At 42.1% G+C, this 27,287-nt stretch overlaps 1 protein-coding gene across 1 annotated transcript in view; it reads left to right on the forward strand.

Moving 5' to 3' along the window:
• The window catches only part of Onecut2 (one cut homeobox 2), a gene marked incomplete at its 5' end in the record, with an annotated part of 57,502 nt that overhangs the window by 17,254 nt on the left and 12,961 nt on the right, over window positions 1-27,287 (forward strand). Inside the window, one exon of the mRNA XM_005372974.2 lies at window positions 24,536-26,973. Coding sequence (XP_005373031.2) covers window positions 24,536-24,822 — 287 coding nt within the window. The remainder of the gene's footprint in view (window positions 1-24,535; window positions 26,974-27,287) is intronic.

Below are 27,287 nucleotides of genomic sequence, written 5' to 3' on the forward strand. Positions count from 1 at the left end.
AATCCCTTGCCTAGAATGGTAACCCGGGAGACAAGATAGCTTTGGATATCAGGGTAAGGGAGAGAAAGAATACGAAGCACATATTTTCTTGAACACCTGTTATGTGCTATGTAGGAGTTATCTTTTTGCAACAAAAATGTTGAGTAAACATCACCCCAGGGGCTGGGGATTTAGCTCAGTGGCAGAGCGCCTGCCTGGCAAGTACAAGGTCGTGAGTTCGGTTCCCGGTACCGGAGAAAAACCAAAAAAAAAAAAAATCACCCCAAAACTCGGGACATTATTTCCCCTGTATCTGTAGGATTTGGGTGATCTATTTCAGTCCCAGTCAGATCTGCCCATGTATCTGTGGTGCAGCTAGCTGGATCATGTGTCGTGGGTATTCTGCTCCACATAGTCACTCCTCTTCTGGGACAACCAGCTTATCTTAGGCTTCTCCTTCTCATGGCACTGAAGGAGGTAAAGAGCTCAAGCAATATCTTAGTTTGTAAAGCCCATTAGTGAAACCAAGTCACATTAGTGAGCCCAGAGACAGAACAGGAGGACACTCAAATTTGCATGGCAAGAAAAAGGTACAGAAAAGGGTGAAGAACTGGAGTTTCATTTTTAACTCTAATTCTTGTCACATATTTTGACTCATTTGTTCTCTATGGAAGACACTCACTTAGTGATATACAGACAATCAAGGGATGTCTCATAGGTAGGACTAATTTTGACAAGAAAGAAGATAAATGTGGAAGTATTTCACAATGGAGAGTAACAAGCCCTTGCCCAGTTGGACAGAAGCTGTATCTCTGATGACTTGTGACATGCCTGACCTTCTCATAATAATCAGAAGCCCTAGGTTTTGTTCGCCTTCATCTCTCCTTAACACTACTACAGTGCCCAACACACAGCACTCAGTAAATGCACCAGACTAAATGACCCCAAGGGTCACACAGCTCTACTGTGGAGGAAGGTCCCTTCCAGCCTGTCTTGATTACTTTATTCTCATTCCTGAGACAAAATACCTGATGCCCAAATTAAAGAGGGAAAGGTTTATTTAGCTCACACTTTGTGGAAGTTTCAGTCTATAATCAGCTGGCTCCAAAGCAAGGTGGCACATGGCAGAAGGGTAACAGTTCATGGTGGTGGAAGATAGCAAAAGCAACAGGAGCAAAAAGGGAGGAGAGAAAGAGCAAGACTCTTTCTCTCCCTTATAGTGTATGCAGGCCACCCGCCCTATGGCAGGTGTAGCACTCACACCCATAATCCCAGCACTAGACTGTGAATCAATCACAAATTCTAGAAGCCCACCCCGTGACTGTATGAGACTTTGGGGGACATCTGGACACAAACCATAACATTACGCCCTGGCCCCTCCAAAGACTCATTCACATCCCTTTATGCAAAAAGAATTTTAGTCCATCTCTAAGAGTTGCCAAAGTCCTAAAAGTTTCAACACTGCTAACAAGATCAAGTCCCAAGTCTCCTCCAATATGTAAGGCAAATTCTTAGCTGTGAGCCCCTAATGTTAGAAAGTTAAACACTTCCAACATACAATGGCACAAGATAAACTTTACCATTCCAATGGGTATGAACAGGGATACAAAGGAATGGGACCAAAGTAAGTACAAAATCCAGCAAACATTAAGTCCTATAATTCCATGTGGAACATCTGAAGCAAGCTGTATTAAGTTGTGAGCTCCAAAGGGCTTGTGTGGCTCCACCCCTACAGCCCTTCTGGTGGTTGTAGTTCCCATGGCTCCTCTCTTAGGCCCATTCTGCTCAATCCTTGTAACTTTCTCTCAACGATCTACATTCCTGGCTTTTCCAAACTTCTAGGGTCTCCACTGCACCTTTGACTTCACACTCACAGTGTCACATATTGCTCTTTCAGGGGCACACTGCCTGGCCACCCAGACCTTCTTTTGAAGTCTGGGTGAAAACCTTTTTAACCTCAGAACTCTTGCATAACTGCATTCACCTAAAACTGGTGCCATGAGGATGATGCCAAGGTCTGCTGCCAGCTAGAGCAGTAGCCAGGCTTCCTTTTCTCTTGGCTGTAGGGGTTGAGTGCCTGGGTCACTGAGCATTCTGAATCCAATTCTGAGAAACAAATTCTCTGTGCTGTTGCCATTCTGGCACATGGTGCTCTGTGGCTTTCTCCTCAAAGCAAAGTCTTTCACTTTTGCAGTTTTAAGGCAGCAAAAGGTGGAGACTTGCTACTTCTTGTGATGCCCTCAGGCCATCTTTTTATGTTCTCCTGTTCCTTCTCAGGAATCGAGATCTCCTCAGCTCTATCTTTGCAGTCCACAGGTTTATTGGACCTTCCATTCTAGCCAAACTCACAACATTTTAAATTATCTGGCTGGGCTCTGTGCTCGAGTCACAACATAAATCTGGCTAAAAGCCCCTAACAATAGCCATGCCACAGCCTAAACATTCAACTGCCTTGAGATTTCTTCTGCCAGATTAATTAGTCTGCTGCCCTTATTCTTAGTCTCAGGCAAAATCTCTGGACATGAGCAAAATACAAACAAACTTTTTGACAAGCCATAACATATATCATCTGTAGTCCAACAGCCATTGCAGTACTTCTTCCCAGCAGAAACCTCCCAAGCCTGGTCTTTACTGATTTTTCTGGTCTTCTGAGCTCTGACCAGAGTCTCCCATACAGAACAGCCTAAGGTGTTCCAACACTACTCTTTCAGGCAACATCTCAGAACCTTTCCAAACTCTTCTCACCAGCCATTCCCAAAAGCTCTGGAACCACATGGCCAGGTGTAGTCACAGCAACGACCTCACTTCTCTGGCACCAAATTCTGTCTTAGTTACTTTTCTCTTGTTGCTGAGACAAACTACCAGACACCCAAGGTTAAAGGAGGAAAGGTTTATTTAGTTCACAGCCTGTGGAGGTTTCAGTCCATAATCAGCTGGCTCCAAGGCAGGGTGGCATGGCAGAAGGGCTACAGTTCATGGTGGATGAGAGCAAAAGCAATAGGAGCAAAAAGGAGAGAGAGCAAGCCTCTTTCCCTCCCTTATATTGTATGCAAGCTACCCGCCCTATGGCAGGTGTAGCACTCACATCCATAATCCCAGCACTAGACCATGAGTCAGTTACAAACTCTAGAAGCCTCCCTCCGATTACAGCATGAGCCTTTGGGGGACATCTTGACACAAACCATAACACAGCCCTACCAAGGGGTTGCACATAGCTCAACATATATTTTAAAATATGTTTTCAGAGCTAGGGGTGTACTTACCTAGCATGCCCAGAGCACCCTGGGTTCAATACTCAGTAACAGACACACACACACACAATAAGCTTTCAATTTTAAGCTTTTAAAATATTTTCCATTTCAATATTCAACTAACATGTGGAACAAAGTCCAAGTCAGATTCTTCCAGACATTAAAACATCCAGTTCAGATCTTAGTCATTCTGTGTTGACAAAATCCAAATAACAAGGACATTTTGTAGGGTTTTATCAACGAATACAGAAGACTTTTGCAGGCAATATAAAAAAGATCAAAAGATGTACTCATTTGAAACTCTGACAGTGTCTAAGTTTGTGTTTTATTTTAAATCTCAAGGTCTATATCTGGGGCATGCTTTTTCCCTCCCTTTTTTTAATCATAAGCAGTGTTTAAAAATACTTGACAGTTTTGTCTTGATTCTCAGTGCGGGTGTTAAGTGATGCCTTCCATTAGCAAATATGCCCCAGATAATGTGTTTATTTGCATCTTCCTCCTTCTCTCCCTGTCTCCTAATGGTCTGGTACACAGAGGGCTACTTGAGCTGATTTATATGGATCTCAGCTGCTCTCATTTGTGCATACTTAATTCAGAGAGGTGATCACATTGATTTCCAAGCCCTGCTTTCCAAGACATTGTCCTAACATAGATATCTCTCAGCTACTTTAACTACATTTTCTGAAAAGGAAAACATTTTAAACCTTTGGAAGCAATTTTGATGGACATTTCATTGTGTTCTATATTACCTACATAATTAAATTTCCTTCACTTCAAGGCCTGTTTAAAATTAAATTGAGAAATATTTTTGAGTTCCATTGGGCAGATAACTTTGTTTAGCTGAATTTGTTCTGCATACATATGAAACAGCATCGTATGAATCAATACCCGGAGCTTACACTTCCCATGGATGTGACGAAATGCCACCCTTAGAAGGCAGATGTAGTTGCCTGTTATTCATACCAGATTGTCGGTAGTTATTAAGCTTGTTTACTCTCTAATCCCTTGAAATCCTTGTGGTTTGGGGCCTGCAATTTGGCTGGCTGATTTTTTCAGAAGCTGAGTATTGTGAATAAAAATTTTAAGTCTTTCATTAATTAGCTGGAGTTCTGGGACTTCTGTTTACTAGTTCACAGTCCAGCCTAGGGCAGCTAGCTTCCTTTCAGCATGTAGAAGTCTTGTTTGCATAGCCAAGGGGTTAGAACTCCAGCTTGGATTAAAAAGCCAGTAGGATAAATTGTCAGAAAGTTTATTCCCAGTGGAAGACTTGTGAGTCCCAATGTTTTGCATCTTTGGAAGTAAAACATGAGAGCAAGGTTCAGTCTCTCTGCTCTACCTACCGTGCTATTGAGGACAGAAAAAAAGACCCTCTTCTTTCCTCCTGGCTTTCATTGAGAAAGCCATTTCATTAATTCTGTGACATGAGACTTTACGGTAATAGATATGTAATGGGAGAATTGGTACTCCATAAGCACTGCTTAATATATTTTTTAAAAAGTCACAAATAACTGCTGTTCTTGCACTGTTAATTAGCCTTTATACATTTTAAAGTTTATTATGATCTTCAAGGACCCTCAACGTCAAGGTTTATCTCTGTGCCTCAAATAATGGTAGGTATATCATAAAGTTAGTATGAGCTTTAAATGAGTGAATATATATAAATGCTTAGAATAACTATGAAGTCGTGAACTCCTAACAATTTAGATGCTGTTATTATTAATTAATTTATTCTCCTTTATAGCTTCTCTGTGTATCAGGAAGAGACTTAGCCTGAGTCATCCACTTGCCCATAGTTTTTATGCATTAAGAGTATTGCTTGGCATTGTCATTGAGAGTATGAGTGTTGGAATCACATGAATCCACTTGTGTTGCAGCCCCCGTCTACTAGCTCTGTGACTTTAGGCAAGGGAAAGCTTTGGTTCCCTTCTCCATAGAATGAAGATAAGGTACCTCATCTCATTGTTCTGCACATTTAATGAGATACCATAAGGTTGACCACATTGGCACATTCACCTCTAATTTCCTGGTACTAACGATGATACCTATTACACATGGGTATATCTGTTCTTCTGCATAATTTGTGTGTCACTTCCAGTGGTGGAATTTATGGTTAGCAAGATGGCCAGCCTCTACATTTATCACTGGATCTGCTCTTTGCAGATTCTTCAAACATGCAGGAGGAAAATTTACTTCCTACTCCCTAGTGTCCCTTTAAGTCTCTCTTATGAGTTACGTGCATTTTTGCTCAGCTCATAAGAACCATTTAGAACCCAGAAGCCTATTGTGCTCAGAGTAGATTCTGACTGAACCTTTACAGACACGCTGGGAGAAAGGAAGTTCATTTGGCAAGTGCGGGACTTGTGGAGCAAGTATTCTACACCTGAGTCAGTAAGACTGAACTCATCTGTCTCCATAATGATCATGGGCTTTGGGGGCTGGTACCTTATCAGAAAGCTATTTTCTTAGACATCCAGGTGGTTGTGTGGCTGCACATGCTAAAAAAAATTGTTTCCTCTTTAACCTCTTTTCTGCTTTCAGTGTGTCTGGGCCCTGCTTCTTTATTGTTTCTCAAATCCATTCACTTGGGTTCTCAACTGACTTCCTGTAGGGCTCCTGTTTTAGTTCTTACCTTTGTCCTTATTCCCAAATTCAAGAACCTTAACAAGACAACACACACATACACACATGAGTTACCCAGTGTTGGTTTTCCTAAAGTAGCAACATTTTGTTAATATAAGATTTTGACGCCATGGTCTCCTGGATTGTCAACGTGCCAGTCTATTTAAACAGTTTCCAGTGTCCTTTCCTGACCCCAAGTTACTCCCAAGCATTAATTGTCCTAGTGGTTTCATGGCCACATTATTTCATATTCATTAGTGTTTTCATGAAAAATTATAACGCTAATTAGAGCAGCTTCCAGTTAATTCACTTGGTGATTCATTACTCTCTTCCCTCTTGGTGTTCTGCATGTGGTCATCCAGGAGAAAGCATCCAAGGGGTAATTGCAGCTCTATTCCCTGAGTGATTGTCTAATGCCATTAGTTCTGATCCACAGGCACATCTCGCGGCTCAGATGGGGTCTGGTTACAGCTACACCCTCGCCCCTGCTCTTGGGGTGCAGGCAGGGGAGGAAGACCACAGTGAGGATCAGTCCTCAAGACAGGGATCCACACAGCAAAGGGGAGCAGTGTTTAAGAGAAAAGGTAGTCAGAGAGGAGGCAAGGAGCTTTAGGAGGTGAACATCACTTTAACATCCTCTGCAACCTGGGCTAAGGACGGGATGGCACAAAATCTGCCCTGAGAATTTGTAGACAGGAGCAAATGAGGAAGGTGAACTTTCCTTAGTTTCAGCAGACAGGTGGCCAGGCACGGAGCTACACTCCAGGAGCCCATTTCCTTCTCAGACCTCTGGCATCAGTCCTTTTCATTAAAAGTTTATTTGACCCCTTAGGATGGTTGCTATAGGGAATAATAGTGTTGGGATGACAGTGTCGGAATGATAGTGTTGGGAAGTAGGAAATAACAAGTGTCATGGAGAAGATGGAACCTTGTGCACTGCTGGAAGGAGTGTAAAATGATGTAGCTGCTACAGAAACAATATGGGAGTTCTTCTAAAATCCGAAAATCAAAGTATTGTTTAACCTAGAAATACAACTCCTAGGTACATATACCAAAAGAATTGAAAGCAAGGCCTCAAATATTTGCACACTCATGTTTATTGCAGCATTATTCACAATAGCCAAGAAACAAGCAACCTGCGTCCATTAACAAATGAATGACTAGACAAAAGATAGTCACACACTGGTCTACCACACACTGGACTATGACTCAGTTTTCAAAAGGAGATTTTTTACTGTAACTATGAACACATTAATTGTACACATCCATGGTTTTTGGTAGTTTTTCCCTATATGCATATCTTGTGCATTGATTGTGTCCAAGCAGCCTTTCACCTCCCTTTGTTCTCCCCTCTTTCCCGAGTCCTTTTCTCAGTACCTAATAGTCTCTCTGGAAAGACAAAGGACGTTCTGACACATGTTACAACACGGGTTAGGCTTGCAGCCTGCGTGCCAAGTGGAATAAGCCAGTCACTAAAAGACAAACACTTGCTTAAAGAGGTATCTAGGGGAGTCAGCACCCTAGAAACCCAAAGTGGGATGGTGGTTGCCAAGGACCAGGAGCAAGAACAATGGACCATTGTTGTTCCATGTGTACAGAGTTTCAGGGTGTTTTTTTTTTCTTTTGTGTTTTTGAGACAGGATCTTGCTATGTAGTTCAGTCTGGCCTTGTACTCACTATGTAGCCCAGGCTGGCCTCAAAGTCACCGTAATCCTCCTGCCTCAGCCTTCCAGAGTGCTGAGATTACACGTGCATGCCACCACACCTGGGTAGAGTTTCAGTTTTGCACAACGAAAATGTTCTTGAGTTTTCATGAAGTGAACATACTTAACACTGTACAGCTGTATATTTAAAAACGGCTAAGAAGCTAAATTTCATTTTACCACAATTTCAAACAATGGATAGTCATTTCTATCCTTTCTCAGCTTAAAAAAAAATTGGAAAATAGAAAAATTGGAAAACAAAAAAGTTCTGCCACGCAAAGATAACCACATCAGTGTTGTTCGCTTATTAACATTGTTTTTAATTACTTAAGTAATGCATGAAAACATTCCCTTTGTAAAAGTCAAAACATTAACAGTGAGGATAAAATGCCCTTTGCCTACCTCCTTTAGTCCCAGTCTCCTTCACTACTTTTCAGTGGAAACTACAAAGGTGTCTGCCAAGCCAGGCGTGACTTACTTACCTACTTCGGTGGGCATTTCACATGCAGATGTCTATATGTACATGTCTGTCTATAAGTTGTACCATGCATATTTAAGTGGCCTCACACTGCACGCATTATTCTGAAGCCCCTTTCTTTCACTCAGGAGTACATCTGCCCAGCTTCTCCATTTAACAAGGTTCCCCCAAAGTGAATCTGTTGCACAGTGTCTCGTGATAGGGATATTTTCATTTATTTAATGTTCTGTTGGTGGCCAATGAGGCCATTGCCCCTCTGGATGTTTGCCTTATTTGCTAAGCAACATCAATGAATGACCTTCTGCACATCTCCCTGGGTACCGTGTAAAGGCTTCCTGAAGTAGACACCTAGAATTGGAGTGCTGGGTCACATAGCTGCACTTGCTTTTGCAGTACGTAATGATTACGTTGATTGTGGCACATGCACATAAGAAATCCAGTCCTTTTTTCATCCACTTTCCCTACCCTCCCTCCCTTCCCCCATCTCTTGATTCCCTTCCCATTGGAAAAAGATCTCCCTACTTTCTATTATGTACCTTTATTTTGCTATTTGATTATATTTTGGATTTCTCATATAAGAGAAACCATGTGATATTTAAGCTTGTATATCTAATTTATTTCACTTAATATTATGGCCTCAAAGTGCATCCATTTTCCCATGAATGTCTCAAGTTTACCCTTCTTTATGGCAGAGTAATAGCCCATTATATGTAAATACCACTTTTTCTTTATCCATCTATCTGAACCATTTTAAACATTTGGATCTTTGGTCTGTCTATAATTTCTTTCCGCAAGTGATAGGACATTGAGATCAAAAAAGGTTTTTTTGTTGTTTTTTTTTTTAGTACTAAAGATTGAACCTAGGGCCTTGGACTGAGGTATCTCCCTACCCCTTTTTATTTTTTATTTTGAGATAAGATCTCACTAAGATGCTAAGTTTCCCAGGCTGGGCTTGAACTTGCAATCCTCCTTTGTCAGCTTCCTAGAGTACTGGGATTATAGGTATGCGGTACCACACCCAACCAAACTTTTTTTTTTCTCTCAGATGGATAGCTACTTAATTTACACTATTTTCTGAAGAATTCATCTTTTTCCTTATCATCTAAAATACTTTCTTCATTATATATTAAATTCCCTCATCCACTTGAGTCTGTTTCTGGAGCCCATCCTGTTCTATGAATCTGTTAATTCCCATGTGAATATCACTCCATTTAAACCACTTTTACATTATAATATGTCATGATCTCTTGTAGGGCTTATTTCTTCTCCTCATTTTTTGTCTCTATGTGTTGTAGCCTTCTTTACACATCAGCTTGAGTTTCTGTGTTATTTAGATCTTCCTGATTATACACAGGGCACAGTGTTTCATTTTTTCAAATCTTTATTTATAACCTCAATAAGGAAAGAACAGTTTAGCCTTGGTGATTCTTTCTGTCAGTTAAAATTATTCCTAGTTATTTGTTATTACTGTGTTTTTGTTTTGTTTTATTTTGCTTTGTTTTGTTTTGTTTTTGTACCAGGAATTGAACTCAGGACCTTGTGCTTGCCAGGCACGTGGTTGTGCTGCTGAGCTATATCCCTGGCCACTTGTTATTACTGTGAAAGGCTTTTCCTTCTTTTTTTTTAATTGCCTTTTCAAATAGGTTATTTCTGGTGTATAGAAAAGATATAGCTTTATTAAATTTGTTGTTGTAAAATAAAACATGGATTTAGGAGTACATACAACATAAATGTATAGCTGAATAAGTTATTCCAAAGCAAATTAAATATTGCTACCACTCTAGAAGGAATAAACAACATTCTTATCAAAACTATTTATCAAAAACCCTCCCTCAACCACAGAGGTAAGCAATAACCTGCCTAACCTACTTTTGTGATTGTTACCACCTAGCTTTGTTTCACAGTTCCTAACACTAGTGTTTGTATCCCTAATTGCTACAGTTTTATTTTGATATTTTTCAAACTTCCTGTAAATCAACTCAGTGTATATTTCTTTCTGTTTGATTTCTTTTTTCCCAATACATTGTCCCTTCCATTATGTGTTATTGCATGTAATAGTAGTAGTGGTGGTGGTAGTAGTACCTTACTCTTCATAGCCGTATATTTTTCCATTAAGCCAATATGCCACAATGAATTCATTCTTCTGTTGATGAGCACTTTGGTTGTTTCCAGTTTTATTACAAACTGACCTACCCTGTATATTCTTGTATATGTATCCTCACATATCAAAGTATATGTTTCTGTAGGGTTTTCCTTGTTTGGGTTCACTTAGAAGTAGACCCTTACACAATGTCTTAAGTACAGACAATTTATTTGAAAGATGATTCCAGAAAACACAAGTAGAAGAATGGAGAAGCAAAACAGAGCAAAGAAGAGCTGCTTTATCAAGCACATTCCCACTGTGGGCAAGCAAAGCTTGCTTCTACTGAAAACTGTGAGAATCCATAGAAATACACCTCAGAGTTGTCCTAGTTGAAGAACAAGAGTACTGGGGAGTTTCTGTGCCACTCCGGGTATTCACTGGTTAGGGACACTTCAATATGAAAAGAATTAAACTATTCATAATATTTAAGTCTTCCAGTCCATTTATATAGGTATTCTTTAATTTCTTGGAGTGAGCAGCAGGTGGGAGGATGAAGGTGCTGATGTTGGCAATCAGGCTTGTGTGCACCACTGTTGAAGACTAAGGTAGCATGCAACACAGGACACATCCTGTGACAAGGGTGTCTGCGGAGGAGCAGAGTCTCTTGGGTTATAGGACACATATGTCTCTCACCATTGAAGACACTACCAACCCTTTTCCCAACCTTTTGTACCAATTTGCACTCCCACTACAGCCTAGGAGTGTTCTCATGTGGTCATTTTTTGTAGCCATTTTGATGGGTGTGTAATGTTTTAATTTGGAATTCCTGGATTGCTAATAATTTTTTGGACTGCTAATAATTTTGAGCATCTTTCAATGTAATTGTTGGAAATTTATATTTCTGCTTCTGTTATGTGCCTGTTTCAGCCCTTTGTCTGTCTTCATATTGGGATGTCTGGGTTTTTCATGATTTCCAGTAGCGTTTATGTCTTCTGGCTTCAAGCCTTTTGTCATTCTTAAGTGTGGCAGTACACATGGCTCTCCTTTTTACTTTCATTACTGTCTTTTGATAAATAGGAATTCTTAATTTTAGTAAGACTTAATATGTAAACCTTTTTCCTTTGGGTATCTTTTAGGTCTTAAGAGATCTTTCCCAGGATTATGAACATATCACCATATGTTCTCTTTCTGAATGTTTTATCATTCTGCCATTCACACTGAAGTCTGAAATTCGTGTAGAATTTTGCATTATGGCATGAGGCAAAGGGCAAGAATTATGCCTTGATGTAATGCCATACATGACAGTTACCCCACTCCATTATTGGAAAGAACACACTTCCTTACCTTCTGCCTTGCCAGTCTTGTCATTGACTCAAGCTCTTGAAATGTGCAGTAATCTACTTCCAGACTTTCCCTTCTGTTCCATTGGCCTGTTGTTGTGGCTCCTTGCCCCAGCACAACACAACTACATCCTTAATGAAGATCTTGATAGTTGACATGGCAAGGCTTCTTGTTGTGTTCTTCTTCACCAAAAATAGCCTGCACTCCTATATAAATTCAGGATCAGCTTGTTAAATTCCAAAGGCTAAAGGGGAAGAGGGAAGGAAGTGAAGGAGAGAAACCTGCTGTGAGTCTCATTAGAAATTGCGTTGTACCTATAGATCAATATGAAAAGAATTAAACTATTCATAATATTTAGTCTTCCAGCCCATTTATTTTGGTTTTCTCTAATTTCTCTAACAAGTTTTGAAGGTTTTTCTGTCACAGATTTGCATAGCTATTATTAGATTTATTCCACCTGCTTACTTTGATCTCCCCACATATAAATGGTACCCTATATCTTGTTTGTTTGTGTTATATAGAAATACAATTGATTTTTGCCTACTGATTAGGCATCTGGGCACTTTACTAACTTCTCATATTAATTCTAACAGTTTTTCTGTGTATGTGCTTGGACTTTTTATGTACATATAATCAATATTGATTTTATATGTTTGTTGGGTAACTGGCCACCCTTGTGAATCTCTTTATTAGTTCTAATCATTTGTCTTGGAGATTCTTGGGTTTTCTAGGCAAAAAGAAAGTCAGATTAATGTATAATTATGAAGGTTCTGCTTCTCTCTGGAGAAAGACTGTAGAGTAGTTGTAATGTGCAAGGAGCCTGGAGTCAGACTACACTCATTTGAATCCCACCTTCACTACTTACTATGGGACCTTAAGTAATGTGCTTAATCTTCTGTACCTTCACATCATTAATTATAAATAGCCTCAGAGGGTGGTTGTAAAGACTAAATGAGTTGGGGCTGGGGATATAGCTCAGTGGTATAAGCACCTGTCTGGCAAGCGCAAGGTCATGAGTTCGATCCCCAGTACCACAAAACAAAACAAAAAAAGACTAAATGAGTTCATACAGTTAGAACAACCTGTCAAAGAATGAGCTTCAACATTATTTGAGCATTTACCATTTTATCAATGTTTCATTATTTTCTAAATGTCCACTTTTTTTTCTTATTTTATTGTATTGGTTACTTTTCCAACATAATGTTCAATAGTCATGATGCTTTCAGGCCTCATCTGAAATGTTAACACTTTGAAACATTTTCTTCTAATTTTATTATAGGTAGGACTCTTTTGTTTTTCATGTTTTATATATCTGAAGTCATCTTTAACTGGACTTCTGAATCTAATGTCAAACTCTTCCAAAAGCATTTCTTTTGCTCAAACTATGTTATTCACATAAAAATGAAAAACATTAGTAATGTAATCTTTTGTTTTTAAACATCACTGAGATCCTGTTGTTAAAGGAAATACCAACCTCTCTCCCTTTCTCCAGATTCATTTGTGCAGCCTTCTCAAAGAATGATCCTTGGTAATTGTAGTGATTGATACATTGTGTCAACTTGGGGAGTCTAGAGGTTTGGCTAAGTGACTCAGCAGGAAGCCAGGGTGCTTACCTTATATACATCCTGAGCCTGTGGAAGAGGAGGGCATAGAGATTATGTGAGAGCTACACGCCCCTATGCCCCTTAGGTGGGGGTAGCCTGTTTACAATGTAAGGGAGGAAAAGAGGCTGCTGGCTGGTGATTCCTCCCTTTTGCTCTGGCTGTTTGCTGTTCGGCTGCCATTCCCCCCTTTGCTCTTGTTGCTTTGTTATCTTCTGCCTTGGAGCCAGCCAAGTATGGACTGAAACCTCCACAAACTGTAAGTTAAATAAACCTTTCCTTCCTTCATTTTGGGCCTCGGGTATTTTGTCTCAGCAACGAGAGAGAAAAGTAACTAAGACAGTAATGTGTGAGCCTCCTTAGGATGTCTAGATGTTTGGGATGAGCTCAGAGATGTTGGAGCATCCTTTTTAAGGATGAAATCACATTCTTGAGCTCTTAAATTTGATTAACGTTTTAGGAAGCTGGAGTATATCTTCAAGGTATTTTTCTCACAATGAGTATATAGACTTAGTTTTCAAGGCATTAAGGAGCTAGAAGTGCCTTCTTATGGGAAAGACCACATAAACTGCATGAAATTCAAGCATCACAATCACAGTGTCAGTTTTATTCTTGGTTTCCTCCAAAGGCACTACTATATTTTTAATTGTCCTGCAAGTAAGATGTAATCACTTTTTTAGGAGCTGTGTTACTATAGATTTGTCTGGTTTTATTCTTCATAACTTTGTATTCATATATCATCAAAGCTATCTCTTTTTTGCAATATCAATTGATAGGAACTGATTTCTTGCCATGCTATGGATTGAACACTAGGCCTTGTGTATCCTGCACAAGAGTTTTATCTCTTAATCATATCCCCAGCCCTCAAGTGATTCTTTAAAATGTTCTTTAAGTATCTCTTATTTTCAGATAAATTTTCTCTGATATTCAGATTATGGTCCCTTTTTTGCTTTCCAGTATTTTTCATGGCTCTTCTGTCCTATTTACTCGTTCATAAATGACCAAGGACTCATTCAGGCTTGATCTGGTCAGTAGAAACATATGTTTTGCTCAGGATCCTCTGAAAGTCAGTACACTCACTCTCTTAAGACCTGTACCAAGTCATCCAGGAATACACCTAAGCTCCAGCTCCCGTCTTAGCATTTGGCCCTGGTGAATGGGCATGGATTCACCCCCAGCACCCATCCTGGGTTGCTGACATGTTGATCACATCACAGGTCCAGGGTTCCTCTCCACCCTGCGGGCACTCAGCACCCTGGAAACTACACCTCCCAGTGATGTACCACCCTCTCTCACTCCTACCCAATTTCTTTGCCAAATTGTCTTCTGAGAGTTGAGGTTCTTAATTAGGAATAGACATTTTGGCTGATCCAAAAGGCAGCACAACTAGACTGATAACTACTAAATTTATTTTTGAACAGTCAGAAGACTTGGGTATTTAGTTATTAAATACAGATGCTATTTTTAAATCCAGTTGCAATGGCCTTGAATTTAGGTGAAAATTCCCCCAGCAATGTCTAATGCAGATTGACTATAGTTGTAGTTTTTAGGGTGGTAGATTTTAGCTTTTATTCTAGATTTTTTATATGGCTTTTAGGGGAAGTTGGAGCAGCTGCTCCAGGCTCTTCTAGCCCTTTGACGCCAGATATTCCCCTCCAGAATTAAATATTTTATTTTAGTAACTCGCATCTTCATGGACAGCTTGGAGGAATGCTGCTGTGTAGCAGAACTAGTGATCCCTCTCTGCCAGACTTTTGCACTGGAGAATAGTGGCAGAAATTACAATTGCAAAGGCCTACTGCCCCCAAATATTTAGCCTAAGAAAACTTCACTGGGTTGGATGGGAGGGCATCTGGGCTTTTAGGGCTCTGCCTAGCAGTGCTCAACATGTCGCTTATAGGAGTTCATATCTTCATCTCTAAAATAGGGGGTTGGACAAATTCGTCTCTAAGTCCTGCCATCATGGGACTCCATGGTTTTACTGCCTGACCTGCATCATCTGCTTTTAGCAACTTGTCCTTTGGTGCATCTTGATTTTTCTCTCAGAGTTTCTGCCTAGAGGAAAGTGGAGGCAGGAGGCTCTTTTCCGCTTGGTGTGCTGGCTCCAGTGTGCTTCCTGCTTGCAGGGTAGGTCAGATGAAAGAGTTGTGTGGCAGCGCAGGGCACAAAGGCCTGCACCTTCCTTTGGGAGATTTGCTCTTGGCCGTGGTCACATTTGCCTCTGCAATGTTACCAGACATCCAGCAGTCCTCCTGAGCCCTGGACCTTCAGTGACTTTGTGGTAGAAGTAAAAATAGAGAAAGGAAGTAAAACTTGCTTTCGCCAGAGAATGTCTTGGAGGCACAGGAATGGAGAAAAGTCATTCTGCTGGGTGTGTTTTGTTGGACAAGGACTGGACATTAGGGGGTTGCTATGATGCTTGTCGAGACCCTTGTTTATAACTCAGCAAACACTGAAGTGAAAGCAGAGCCTCTGGAGATGTAAGGAAAGAGCAGAAAGTCATCACTCATCATCCACAATTCCCCCATGAGAGGGCCAGTTCCCACATGAACAGAAATGTGCCCCAAGTCATAGGAAAAGCACAGTGTGTAGCTCAGATATTCATGGGCAACACCACACGTTGGTCAGGCATCTCTGACCTTGATGATGTGAACCCTACCATCGAGAGGCTCCAGGAGGAGGTGCATGGAAGGGTGGACTTTGGTGATAAACCAGAAATCAGAGAGTCAGGGAAAACTGCAAGGGATCTAGCTATAAACTTTTTATAGTTTCCAAAATTTGGAGATTAAAAACTAAGCAACTCATGGTTTCTAAATAGTCCCTTGCCCTCCTTCCTCCTAGGTGATGATCAGTGTCCCTGGCTCCAGTTGCCATGAGTGGCCAATGGCACTGCTTAGTGTCTGAGCCAAGTCTTGTGTGCCAGCCTCTTCGTCTCCTCATAGGTCCCTAAAGCACTGTGCTGGCACCTGTCCCTCTACTAGTTCAAAAAGCCTGCATGACTAAGATTTCCCAGAACTGGTGGCTTACTGGCCATCAAATATGAACTATCAGAGTGTGTAATTCCATTTTCTTGCTTCCTTGTTTGAATGCAAGAGATCCTATTCTTCTTTTGTAGGCTCCTGAATATGCAAAATTGTTCCTGAGGGAGGATGCTCTCTGGGACACTGTCACCTCTCCTGTAGGCTTGCTACGCTGTCAGTACCTAAGGGCCACCTCCTCAGAGCAGGAAAGAAAAGGGAGTTTGTTTCCCTTTTTCTTTCCACAAAAAACCATAGGTTCTACAAAGAACCAGGCCAACAGTACAAATACGAATTTACTTTGGTCACTGATTTTTCCAACACAGCCCTTGCTGATGGCCTCAAATGATCTCTCCAACATAGCTGCAGCCCTGTGCTCTCTCTGGATGTGGCTGGGGAAGGTCACGCTTTTTGCCCTTTGCACAAGCCCTTTTAAGAGGGGCAGCTTCGGGCTCTCCTTCTGAATGATGAGAAGGAGTCTCCTGTAAACATGGGTTTCAGACCCCTATGCTTGAAAATTAAGTGTCTGCTAACAAATGCACACTTAGAATGACCTCCTTCCCCACCCCCATCGTATGCCCTGGCAAGATTGTGTTGAACTACTCAGGGAAAGTATTTACTGAATGTAAGGAGAACAGAGCGCTTCTGCATTATTTATTATGGGCTAATAATACCTATCATATGTGGAATGTATTTAGATATAAATTAATGATGTTAAGAAACACTAGTGGTCCAGAATCTTCCATGATCACTGACACATTTGTAAAAACTCATTACGGTTTTACCTCTTGTAGGAGGCTGGGAATTGGCTATGAGACAACTTCATGAGGAAAACAAAAATCTTTAAGCTTTATTTACCATTATATCTCCAGGCACTGTCTACTTCTAAGGCTTGGAAAATCATTTCAAATCATGAATTCTTAACCTTACCTTTGAACATCTTTTTTCTCTGTGAGGGTGCACATTTACTGAGTACTTACTGTGTGCTACAAGTTACAGTAGTTTCTTGATGTCTTGAAGCAGTGGATAGTAGAATCCCCACCTTACAGGCGAGGAAAGTGGAGCTCAAAGCCATGCAGGTGATAAGTGGCCACCAAAGAATTGGAGGCTAGGTCTTGATTCCAAGCTGAGGCGTCTACCCTACACCTGACTCAGCCCCTGGGCAGGAAGGAAAAGGTTGTTTTTGGCTTCTGTGTCAGTTACCTATCCCAACATAATGGTGCGTAACAACCACAAAGTGAGTGGCATAAAACAGCATTTCCTTTTGCCCAGGAGTCTACAGGTTGGCTGGATGGATCTGCTGATCTAGACCATGCTTGGCTGAACTCCGCTGGGCTCCCTTGAGCATCTGCAGTCAGCTGCTGGGTCAGCCAGTGTGGGCAGTCCAGCATGGCTGAGGCTGGGCAGCCTGTCTCCTCCATCACGCTGGCCTGGGCTTGTTCACACTGCAGCCTGGCCAAGTTCCAAGAGCCTGGACAAAGCACATGGTTTCTTCAAACCTGGCTTCACAACTCGTACACTGTTACTTCTATCCTACTCCGCTGGCCAAAGCAAGTCATTATGCCAGTGCAGGTCCATGAGAAAGGGGATACACTGGCCTCTGGCTGTAGTCACACTGCACAGGGTGTGGGTTGTGGGCAGTTTTTGCCGTCAGTCTGCCTCAGTTCCTCTACGGGGCTGCTGTGCTTCTTGGAAGCCTGAGTTCTCTCCATTCCTTTTCAAATCCTGCACTAGGAGTTCCTTCTCACTCATACCAAGGGGCAGAATGACCTCAGTGAGGTTGAAATGGCTCTTTTCCCTAGGAGGGGAATGTTTTACTTTGGGAGGTGTTAAATCTTTAGCCAAACTGATTATGTGAAAGCCAGGCCCTTATAAGCACCCTGCAGTGAAGAGACTGCTTCAAGATTCTTCCCTGAGAGTTACTTCCACCTTCCCCAACCCTACGTGTCCTGGCTGACATTGTATTTTGCTTGTGGAGAGAGGCCCTCTCCCCTTCCCTTAGCATTCTGCAAGGATCTCTCTATTAGTCCACTGATACTATAACAAAATACCTGAAGCTGGATACTTTATAAAGAAAAGAGGTATACTAAGCTCAGAGTTCTGGAGGTTCAGAGGCATGGTACTCATTTCACCTTGGCTCTTCTAAAGACTCCATGGCAGATGGCATCAAGACAAGAACATGTAGGGGAGAGAGAAGAGATCAGATGGCAAGTGTGGGATGGTGGGGACTGAAGTCCTATGAGAAACACATGAATCCCTTCTGAAGGGATTCCCACCCCCCTTGGCTTCCCACCAGGTCTTATCTCTAAAAGATCCCCCACCCATCTTTTAACACTACCACACTGAGAACCAAGCCTCCAACACATGAGCTCTTGGGTGACATATTCAAAACATGTAAACCACAGCAACCTCGTAGGCCCACATGCTTGTAGTTTCCGGGAGGATGGTTAGAAGAGAATGTCACTTCTGCAAGACCCCCTGTGCTAGTGGGTCTGCCCAGGAACCAAGTTTAGACTTGGAGTAAGGTACCCAGTGGGTTGGGAGGTTTGCTGGGAAAGAGAGTTCAGGGGACAGAGGTGGAAAATCCAGCTGGATTCCAGGAGGCCAGGGGTGGGCCCGAAAGCTCAAGGAAAAGAAAACAGGAGAGATGAGTCTAGAAATCAAATATGAAAGATCAGAGATGAGAAGATGAGCCAATGTTTCCAGACACTAGAGACCCAACTGGGCCACACTTGCCCTGCTGCTAACTTGCCCCCCCCCAATAACTCAGGAACACCTACTAGGATCATAACTGCATGGTGGCAGCATTACAGATGTTATCTCCCAAACCTTGAAGCTTCCAGTCTGGGGAAGAAGGAAGCTATTGTGCAGGAATCTTCTTGTTCCATACTAATAATTCTGTCACAAATTATCAGGTTTGATTCTCTCAAGCAAATAAGAGGCTTTAGCCCAATACTGGAGTGTTGCTCAGCAGAGCTCTGAATTCATGCTGCAAAATCCCAGTAGTGTGGAGAGGCTCAGCTCCCCTGCAGGGAGCACAGGAGGGTTCTTCCCTTGTGTTGGGTGATTCTTATTTCAGGTTTCCCAAGGACTCAGAAGGCTAAGAAAGGGTTTGCCAAGTCCAAATCTTGGCTTCAAGGCTGGACGTGGTGGCATACACCTGTAAACCCAGCACTTGGGAGGCCGAGAAATAGGATCACTTTGAGTTCAAGGCCAGCCTGGACTACATAGTGAGTACAAGTCCTGCCTGAACTACTTAGTGAGACCCTGTCTCAAAACAACTAAAAATAAAACAAAACAACAAAAGCAAATCTAGGCTCCAACATTAATTGTTCCATGGTGAACAAAGCTGTCACCGAACTTCTGCCTCTCAAAGATGTTGTGGAAAGAAAGTCCTACTGGGCATCCACACCTTGATTTCTGCTGGGCCTTCCCTCCCTGGGCCTCCAGTTCCCCATGTGCAACTGACAGCCCCTGATCAGGCAAGAACCCTGAAGTTCTGTGACCCTGAGATGAGAACCCAGATGTGGGAAGTAAAAAAAGGTTCAGATACCTTGAAGAGCTAAGGCCATCCACTTGGACAGACCAGGCGTCAAGGTGAAATACACCTGTACCTGCTTCCAGAAAGCAAAATACTGCCTTTCTTGCTGTTGACTGTGCGCGTGCATATACACACATGCGCGCACATGCCTGCACCTTGGAGGGCCTTCCCGGATATGTATCATCTCTGGCATGAAAGATTGGATGCCACCGTGCCACCCATGGTGCATGACAGAGCCAAAGGCCAGTCAGCCTGCTTTGCAGAGGAGAGCCAAGTCCCTGGGATGCCAGGAATCACTTTTCCCAAGGCAAATTAGAGATAGTCATGCAAGGTTGGGTGGGGAGATGTGAGAAGACAATCATTTGGGAGAGAATTGATCTCTCTCCTGGTTTAGAAAGATCAGCAACAAAAAAGTGGCGTATCTTTGGCACATCTTTCCTCATTCTGTTTCTGACCCCCTGAGGGAGTTCATTTCTCAAGATCTTGGAGAGAGCTTGCACTTGGGACCAGCTTCTCTTCTGTGTTCTGACCTTGTAAACTGACTGGGCTAAAAAAAATCAGTCTAACAAGGGACCTGCATTTGTAGGTAGTAGCTGACTATTGCCTCACTCATTATGTATAGATTTATACATACCTGTCTGCCCCAGTCCTGGTCCAAAATTAACAATCGGAGTCAGTCTTATTCCTCTTTTAAAAGAGGAAAAGGCATTGTGGCCAAGGTAGGTTATCTGATTGCAGGTGCATAGGTCTTTGAAATAGAAATGAGCTCTTGGTCCTCCTCAGACCCTCATAAGAACCACCTCCCAATGGGAGGAGGAAGGTCAAGAGTTGGTGAAGGATTTGGGGCTCTCTGTTCCCCTTCACCATCCATCCACTCCCTGGTGTGACATGCCCTCCCTGGTTCTCCTAGAAAAAGGATAAGGAGAAACAGATTCAAATTGTATAGGAGGCTGGGTAATCTTGCACCTTCCATTGGAAAATTTCCTTTGAGTAGCCAGAACTCAAGAGACTAACCAGTGTAAGGCTGTGGATACTTCTATCAGTGCTACCCTTGAACACCTGCTGTTTTGTTGGGTATCTACACATTCCTGGGTTGTAGGGAGCCACTTGATTTTACTAGCCATTCAGAATTGGGTACATATTGACTATAAAGTGTAATGTTTTAACAGTACCAAAACCATTTACATTCTTCTGGTGCCTATGGGGATAGCTGGCTTCATAGCATGTTTCTGAGAATTCTGAGATTCACAATCTTGAACCAGCTTCCAGACATTAGTCCATCTGTTGCCTTTTTCTTACACTTTCAAAGCAAATGAAATTGTGTTTTTCTCTTAGCTCCTGACCAACTGCTTTTGTGAGCTGGTCAGAATTGTGGGGTGCAATTGGACTCTGGGAAAGTTACAGACCTACTGCCTCATTGTTTTGGACTTCTAGACTTGCCATACATTTGCAGACTCCAGCCTACAGTTTTACATTTGCTGGTGCAGAATCTAGTGGCTTTAGAAAGATGTTGCAAAGGCAAAAGCAGGGTGTACTGATCTGTTCTTTCTCTGCAGTTTGCTGAACATTTCAAGTCTTTAATAGTTTTCTCTTAAATATATACATCTAACATCCATCCCTATATCTCACCAAATATATTTGGCAAATCAGTGTGTATCTCTATAAGACTGTCTAATCATCCCCTTTGAAAGCACAAGTACAGCATTATGTGAAGAATAATCAATACTGGTGTGAAAATTGAGGGCTATACAGCTAATCCGAAAGAGCATAAATTGACAGAGGACAGGACCTCAGTCAATATTTGCAGAAGATATTTGGCCAGATCTTGTTATCAGGAGATTATCATGTGCCATTATTTATTCAGAATTCTCCAGATGAAGGCTCAGCACCAGGCATCCCGGAAAGTGGGAGCAGGGACCATGGTCTGGGGATCTGAAGTGGCTGTGTGGTAAGCACATTGCTTCCCCCATCTGAGATGGTCCTGAGGAAGGTTATAAAAAGCAGAGTCCAGCACCTGGCCCCATACTGCAACCATCAGATCCCTGAGGTGGAACCCAAGGCGAGCCCTGCATGGAGGGCCCATCTACTGTGCAACCGGGTTTGAGGTCACTCTGTAGAGAAGGGTACAGCCTGGCCCTGTGTCAGCAGCAAACCTGGAATGTGCACCGAGGATCATCACTTTCATTTCCTAGTTCTCCATCCATTTCCTTTGAAAATGAAAAGCATTCTCTCTGGTCTACCTAACTCAAGGTTGCTGGGGTAACCTGATGAGAAGAAAGGTGGGAAGTATTTCCTATATTACCTCACTGAGAGGTGAGCATTATTATTTCCCTATTCAGCTGAGAAACACAGGCCCTGATAGGTTAAGTACTGTACAGGATCCCTATTTTTGGAGGTGGAAGAGCCCATGTTTGAACCTTGCATGGTATCAGGTATCCTCTGAGCATTTAAAACAAATTTTAAAAGTCAAGCAGATCGTTGCCGCCCAGATGAGGCATGTGAACAGCCTTGGCATTGCTGGGAGCTCATGAGAAGCTCCACACTACCTCAGGCTGGCTGCATCCCCCACTGCACTTTAATGAGCTGTCCAGATGATTTCTGCGTACCCTCGGGTTCAGAAGCTCTGTTATGGAAGACTTGAGATTGCACCAGAGAGTTTCAACATGAGATTACAACAACCATGCAGGAATCATCATAATCCAACAAAATGCTAGAACCCTGTGGGATGAACAAAGAAGTAGTGTTCACTAGGAAAGTCTGAGAAAGGGGTAGCAGTAATGATTGCAGCCTTGCTGTCTGAGCTCTCTCTGCAGGGGAAGCCCTCCTCATCTGAGAAAGTCCTAGACCCCCAGCCCCAAGAGAATGGGTTTTAAGACAGGAACAAATTGTTTTTGTGGATCTGTGTGCATGTGTTTAATTTTCAAAGGTAACAGGATTACTCTTTTTAAATGAAAGAAGAAAAATCAGGATGAAAGAGTTTAGCCAAGCTGACACAGCCCAACAGAGGGAGGCTCTTCTCTTCCTGGCCTTTGAAGGCATCATGCATTTCATTTATTTCATGATTGGTCCTTTATGTTTCTGTGGTGCAGAGCATGCACCAGCAGAGTGGACAGTTAGGTAGGGGAAGGTCAGCTTCTAAAGCATCTTTTATATGAGTGTTGTCCTCACATTAAGTCCTGTGTTGGTGGATGTGGGCTGCTATGAAAAAACACTATAAACTATTATAACAACAGAAATTTATTTTGCACAGTTCTGGAGGGTGAGGAGTTAAAGATCAAGATGCTAGTAAACTCAGTGTTTAGTAAGGGCCTGCTTTGTGGTTCATAAATCTTGGTCTCTCCATGTATCCTCGTATGGTGGAAAGGGCAAAAGGTCTGTCTTTCAGCATGCTTATAAGGGCACTAATCCTGTTCGTGGGGGCTCTACCTCCATGACCTGATCACCTCGGAAAGGCTCCACCTCCTAATGTCATTACCTTGGGAGCCTGGATTTCAACATAGGAATTTTGGGAGGACACAGACATTCAGTTCATAACAAATACTAAGGCTTAACTCAGGAAGGCTATTTCTTTGATACAGTGAGGTGGGTGCTTTCTGCTTACAGGCCCTGCAGGAAACAACAGGTAGGAAATGCCTGGACAAATGATTAGGAAATCATACCTATAAACCAGAGCTTTGAGATGTACATAAAAAATCTAATCCTGGTCCTGACTGCATGCTGCAGGGTAATATCAGTCCCAATGAAGAGATTCTCAGCCTGGAGGCTAGCTATGCTGTGGAATTTGATTTTGGAAGAGACTTCCCCATCCAGTTCTGTCCACCCTGCCTTTTCCTAATTTGCTGTATTGAGACTGTGTAACACTCCCAGGAGAGCTGAGATTTCTTTAAAGTGAAATTTTAACCCACATTCTCATGTCTTAACTTTGTGATTTGTGTTTACTATATTATTTAACCCTTACAAGTCACTTTTCTGAGAAACCAAATCTGTCTGAGAAGTTACCAATTCCCTGAGTCAGGATGCTATTTGTCCACAGCTCAAAAAAGAGTCAGTGAGGAATGTTAGACCTCATTACTGCCTTACAGGGATTTATTGGTTAAAGGAGAGATAGTGATGTACAAATTAATGTCCTGGTGTGGAGAGTGTGAACTCCCAGGCACTGCATATGGTAACAGCACACATAGAACCCTGAAGTCTTGTCTCTGAAACTTTGGGTTCCTTCCTCCACATTTACCTCTGTCTTCATGTACCAGTTTCACTTCAAACTGACCACAATAGAATTGGCTAAGCCAATTGTTTTATGGTCTGTCCTTCCTTGGATTTTTGCTTTGTTTTAATTTTTTAAAAAGTTGGGATGAAAAAAACTTTTAAAAAGTTGCGATGTGGGTCAGAACACTACTATCATGCTGTCACTCCTAATTTTGTTCTGTTAACAATTTTTAGAGTCACTTAGGCAGAGGCCTTGATTGTAGGGGAGAAAATACACTTTTAAGTTCTGACTCCAGAGGTAATTTCAGCTCAACTGAAAACAATTCTAGAAAGTATGAAAGAGGAACCACCTCTTCAGTCATCCTCCTGAGACCTGGGGTCTTCACTCCTTTCACTGCATTTCATTTCAGAAATAAACAGTGTTCAGGTGTGCTCAGGGGCAGGACTAAAAGAGAAAGACAACTGCAGAGGGCTCCACACCAGACTGTAAACCAGCCCTGTCTTTTCCTCTCTCCCTTCCCTTAGTAGCACACTGATGCCGTCCATCACCTGTGATGGGCTGGGAAGGCTGGTTATTGACAGCTGGGCAGTCTGCACAATAAAGCTTAACGGTTTACATCCCATTGTACGACTTTGTCAATGTTTTCAATGGATCGCCTTTCGGTGCGGGTCCTCGCACTGCACTGACTCCTCTCCTCCTTCTCTTTTCTTTCAAGCATGCAAACGTAAAGAGCAAGAACCAAACAAAGACAGGAACAATTCCCAGAAGAAATCCCGCCTGGTGTTCACTGACCTCCAACGCCGAACACTCTTCGCCATCTTCAAGGAGAACAAGCGGCCGTCAAAGGAGATGCAGATCACCATTTCTCAGCAGCTGGGCCTAGAGCTCACCACTGTCAGCAACTTCTTCATGAACGCCCGGCGCCGCAGCCTGGAGAAGTGGCAAGATGACCTGAGCACAGGGGGCTCCACAGCCACCTCCAGCACTTGTACCAAAGCATGATGGAAGGACTCTCACCTGGGCACAAGTCACCTCCAAATGAGGACAACAGATACCAAAAGAAAACACCAAGGAAAAAGACACCAGATACTTAGCTGGGGCCCTTCACTGGTGATTTGAAAGCACAATTCTCTTGAAAATAAACTTCTATTCTAGCTGTAATCATAGGCCAGGTGTTCTTGTTTTGTTTTTAATGGCTACAGAGTCCAAGTGCAAGCTGAAAATTAATCTCTCTGAAGCAGACACTGTCTTCTGAGCATGCTAAGCAACCCAGAAATCCAAATGAGGCCTTCCTGGAGCCACTTAATGCCAGTGTGATGTCAACCAAGCTCAGGATTGCTGAAAATGTCAACAGAACTTTGGGTCCTGTCAGCCTCTTGCAGTCAGAGTTCTCACAGGTGACAGTGAGAATGTGGCCCATTTAAGGACTCTGAGTTTAGGCTTCCAAGACACTACAACAAGAGAAGAATCTAGCAACAAGAATGACCTCATTTGCTTTCGAAGTGCTTAGCCTCATTATATCACAGTACTCCAAAGTTCACAGCCATACCATTTAAAATTTCAGAATCGTAATTACGGAGCACAAGTTTTAAATATGGAAGTCTAAAAATCCAAGGACCTGTTTTTCCAACTCAGGCATCTTTTCATTGAATAAGTTAGAAAGCTTTGAGTTGATCCAGTTTACAATCTTTTCTTTACCTCCTGGAAATCTCGTGTGGTCTTGGATCCGTCAAAAAACAAAAAACAATAAATCAGTTCACTTGAGCTCAAAGTATCAAGCACAACAAAGATAAACAGAAATGAGAAAGGTTCTGGATTCACTGCATCTGGATTTTTCAAGACGCCTGTCCATGAAGTCATTAGGGAATCATTGAGAGTATGGCTTCAAGCACATTTTGCAGTTTGCTACAAGTTTTGTTTGTATGTAAAGCAGATGCACACTCAGGAGGCCAACTTAACTGTTAAGTATGTGGAGCAAATGTGGCATTTTAAAAGATCTAGATTTTCTTTAAGATCATTCATGTGTCCTTCTTGGGTTATCAGTCATCTGGTTCCTCCTATTGTGCATTATGACTTAATTCATTCTCATTCTTTCTAATTTGTGTTGTTACCTCATCCATCCCATTAGGAGGGATATTTCCAGTGTTTTCTAGGAACAGTAATAAACCACTATACATGTTGCCCATGACTGTCATGTAGTCCTGGAGAAGTGTCATCTAGTCTCTTCCATTGTTGACTCATCTTTGCAAAACAACTGAATAAATCTGGAGAAAACACAGCACACCAAAGAAGCACGATACTGCAAACCAAAGACATTTATTACTTGCGATTTTCTAGCCTAAAAATACTGTGATTACTTTTAGAAATCAGAAAACCTCTGCAACTCCACATGGCATTCAGCTCTTGCATTTGGCGCACCATCCGGCTGAGCGGACCAGCTACGCCAAGGACGTTAGCCAAGCCACCAAGCAGTGGCTTTACCACGCCAGCTCTGGTTCCTGGCTGTCACCTTCCCATAGAAAGCAGAAGAGCGCCCACAGAACTCTGGGAGATTGCAAAGGTCAGATGTGCATATTTACCAGTGAATGGCCCCAGGTGGGCACCATGGGGGTGTTCAAAGCAAGCCAAACGCTGCAATGATTCTTTACAGACACTTAAGACTGACTTTTTTATGAATTACTTAATCGAAACCAAAGAAACTTTTTCTGCACCTACTTCTGCAACAAACAGAACTGTCCCATTAAATGAATAAACAAATCCGTAAATCAATGGAAATCACCATCAACAAGAAGGAAGCATGCCAGAAAAAAAGAAAACCCACAAAAAACAAAAAACAGCGAGACACACTGTGTTCAAACAGACCTCTTGGGACATTTTTTGGAAGCAGATTTGAAAGAAAGGGTTGAGACAAGAATTGAAGTAAGGAAGAGCCTGAATGGCTACTGCTTCATTTGACAACTCGTGCGGTAATCTTAAAGTTGAAGATTGTCTTTAATTTGTGCCTATGCAGTTTTTCAAAAGAACACGGAACAGAGCAACAGAAACCTCAACAGCTACAATACCAAAGATGAGGATTTCTCATACCTTTTATTTCAGTTCATTATCTTCTTTTGCCTGGCTAAAATACTAATAGCGCCATTGATCTGTACAAAGGTAATCAATTTTGTTTCTCTGAGCGACAAAAGGAAGGAGTCATTTATTTGATTTTATTGTTTGCTTTTAATTTTGTTCCATGGCTTTTTACCCCAACGTGGAATCTCTCAAAAGGTTCCATGGACTCCAGGTTTAAGATGTAGGGATACTGAATGATTCTCCTCTCTCTGCACAACAGAGTGTGGGGAATGATATTGTCACTTGAATGTTCTTTTCTTAACGTTTAGACTTGGTTCATTCTATGTTCAGAGTCTCATCATCAGGGGAGGGAAAGGGAGCAGGGAGCAGGGGTAGGGGTCTTTGTGACACATCCT

Source organism: Chinchilla lanigera, unplaced genomic scaffold (assembly GCF_000276665.1).
Source record: "Chinchilla lanigera isolate Chin_1 unplaced genomic scaffold, ChiLan1.0 scaffold00001, whole genome shotgun sequence".
Lineage (NCBI taxonomy): Eukaryota > Metazoa > Chordata > Mammalia > Rodentia > Chinchillidae > Chinchilla > Chinchilla lanigera.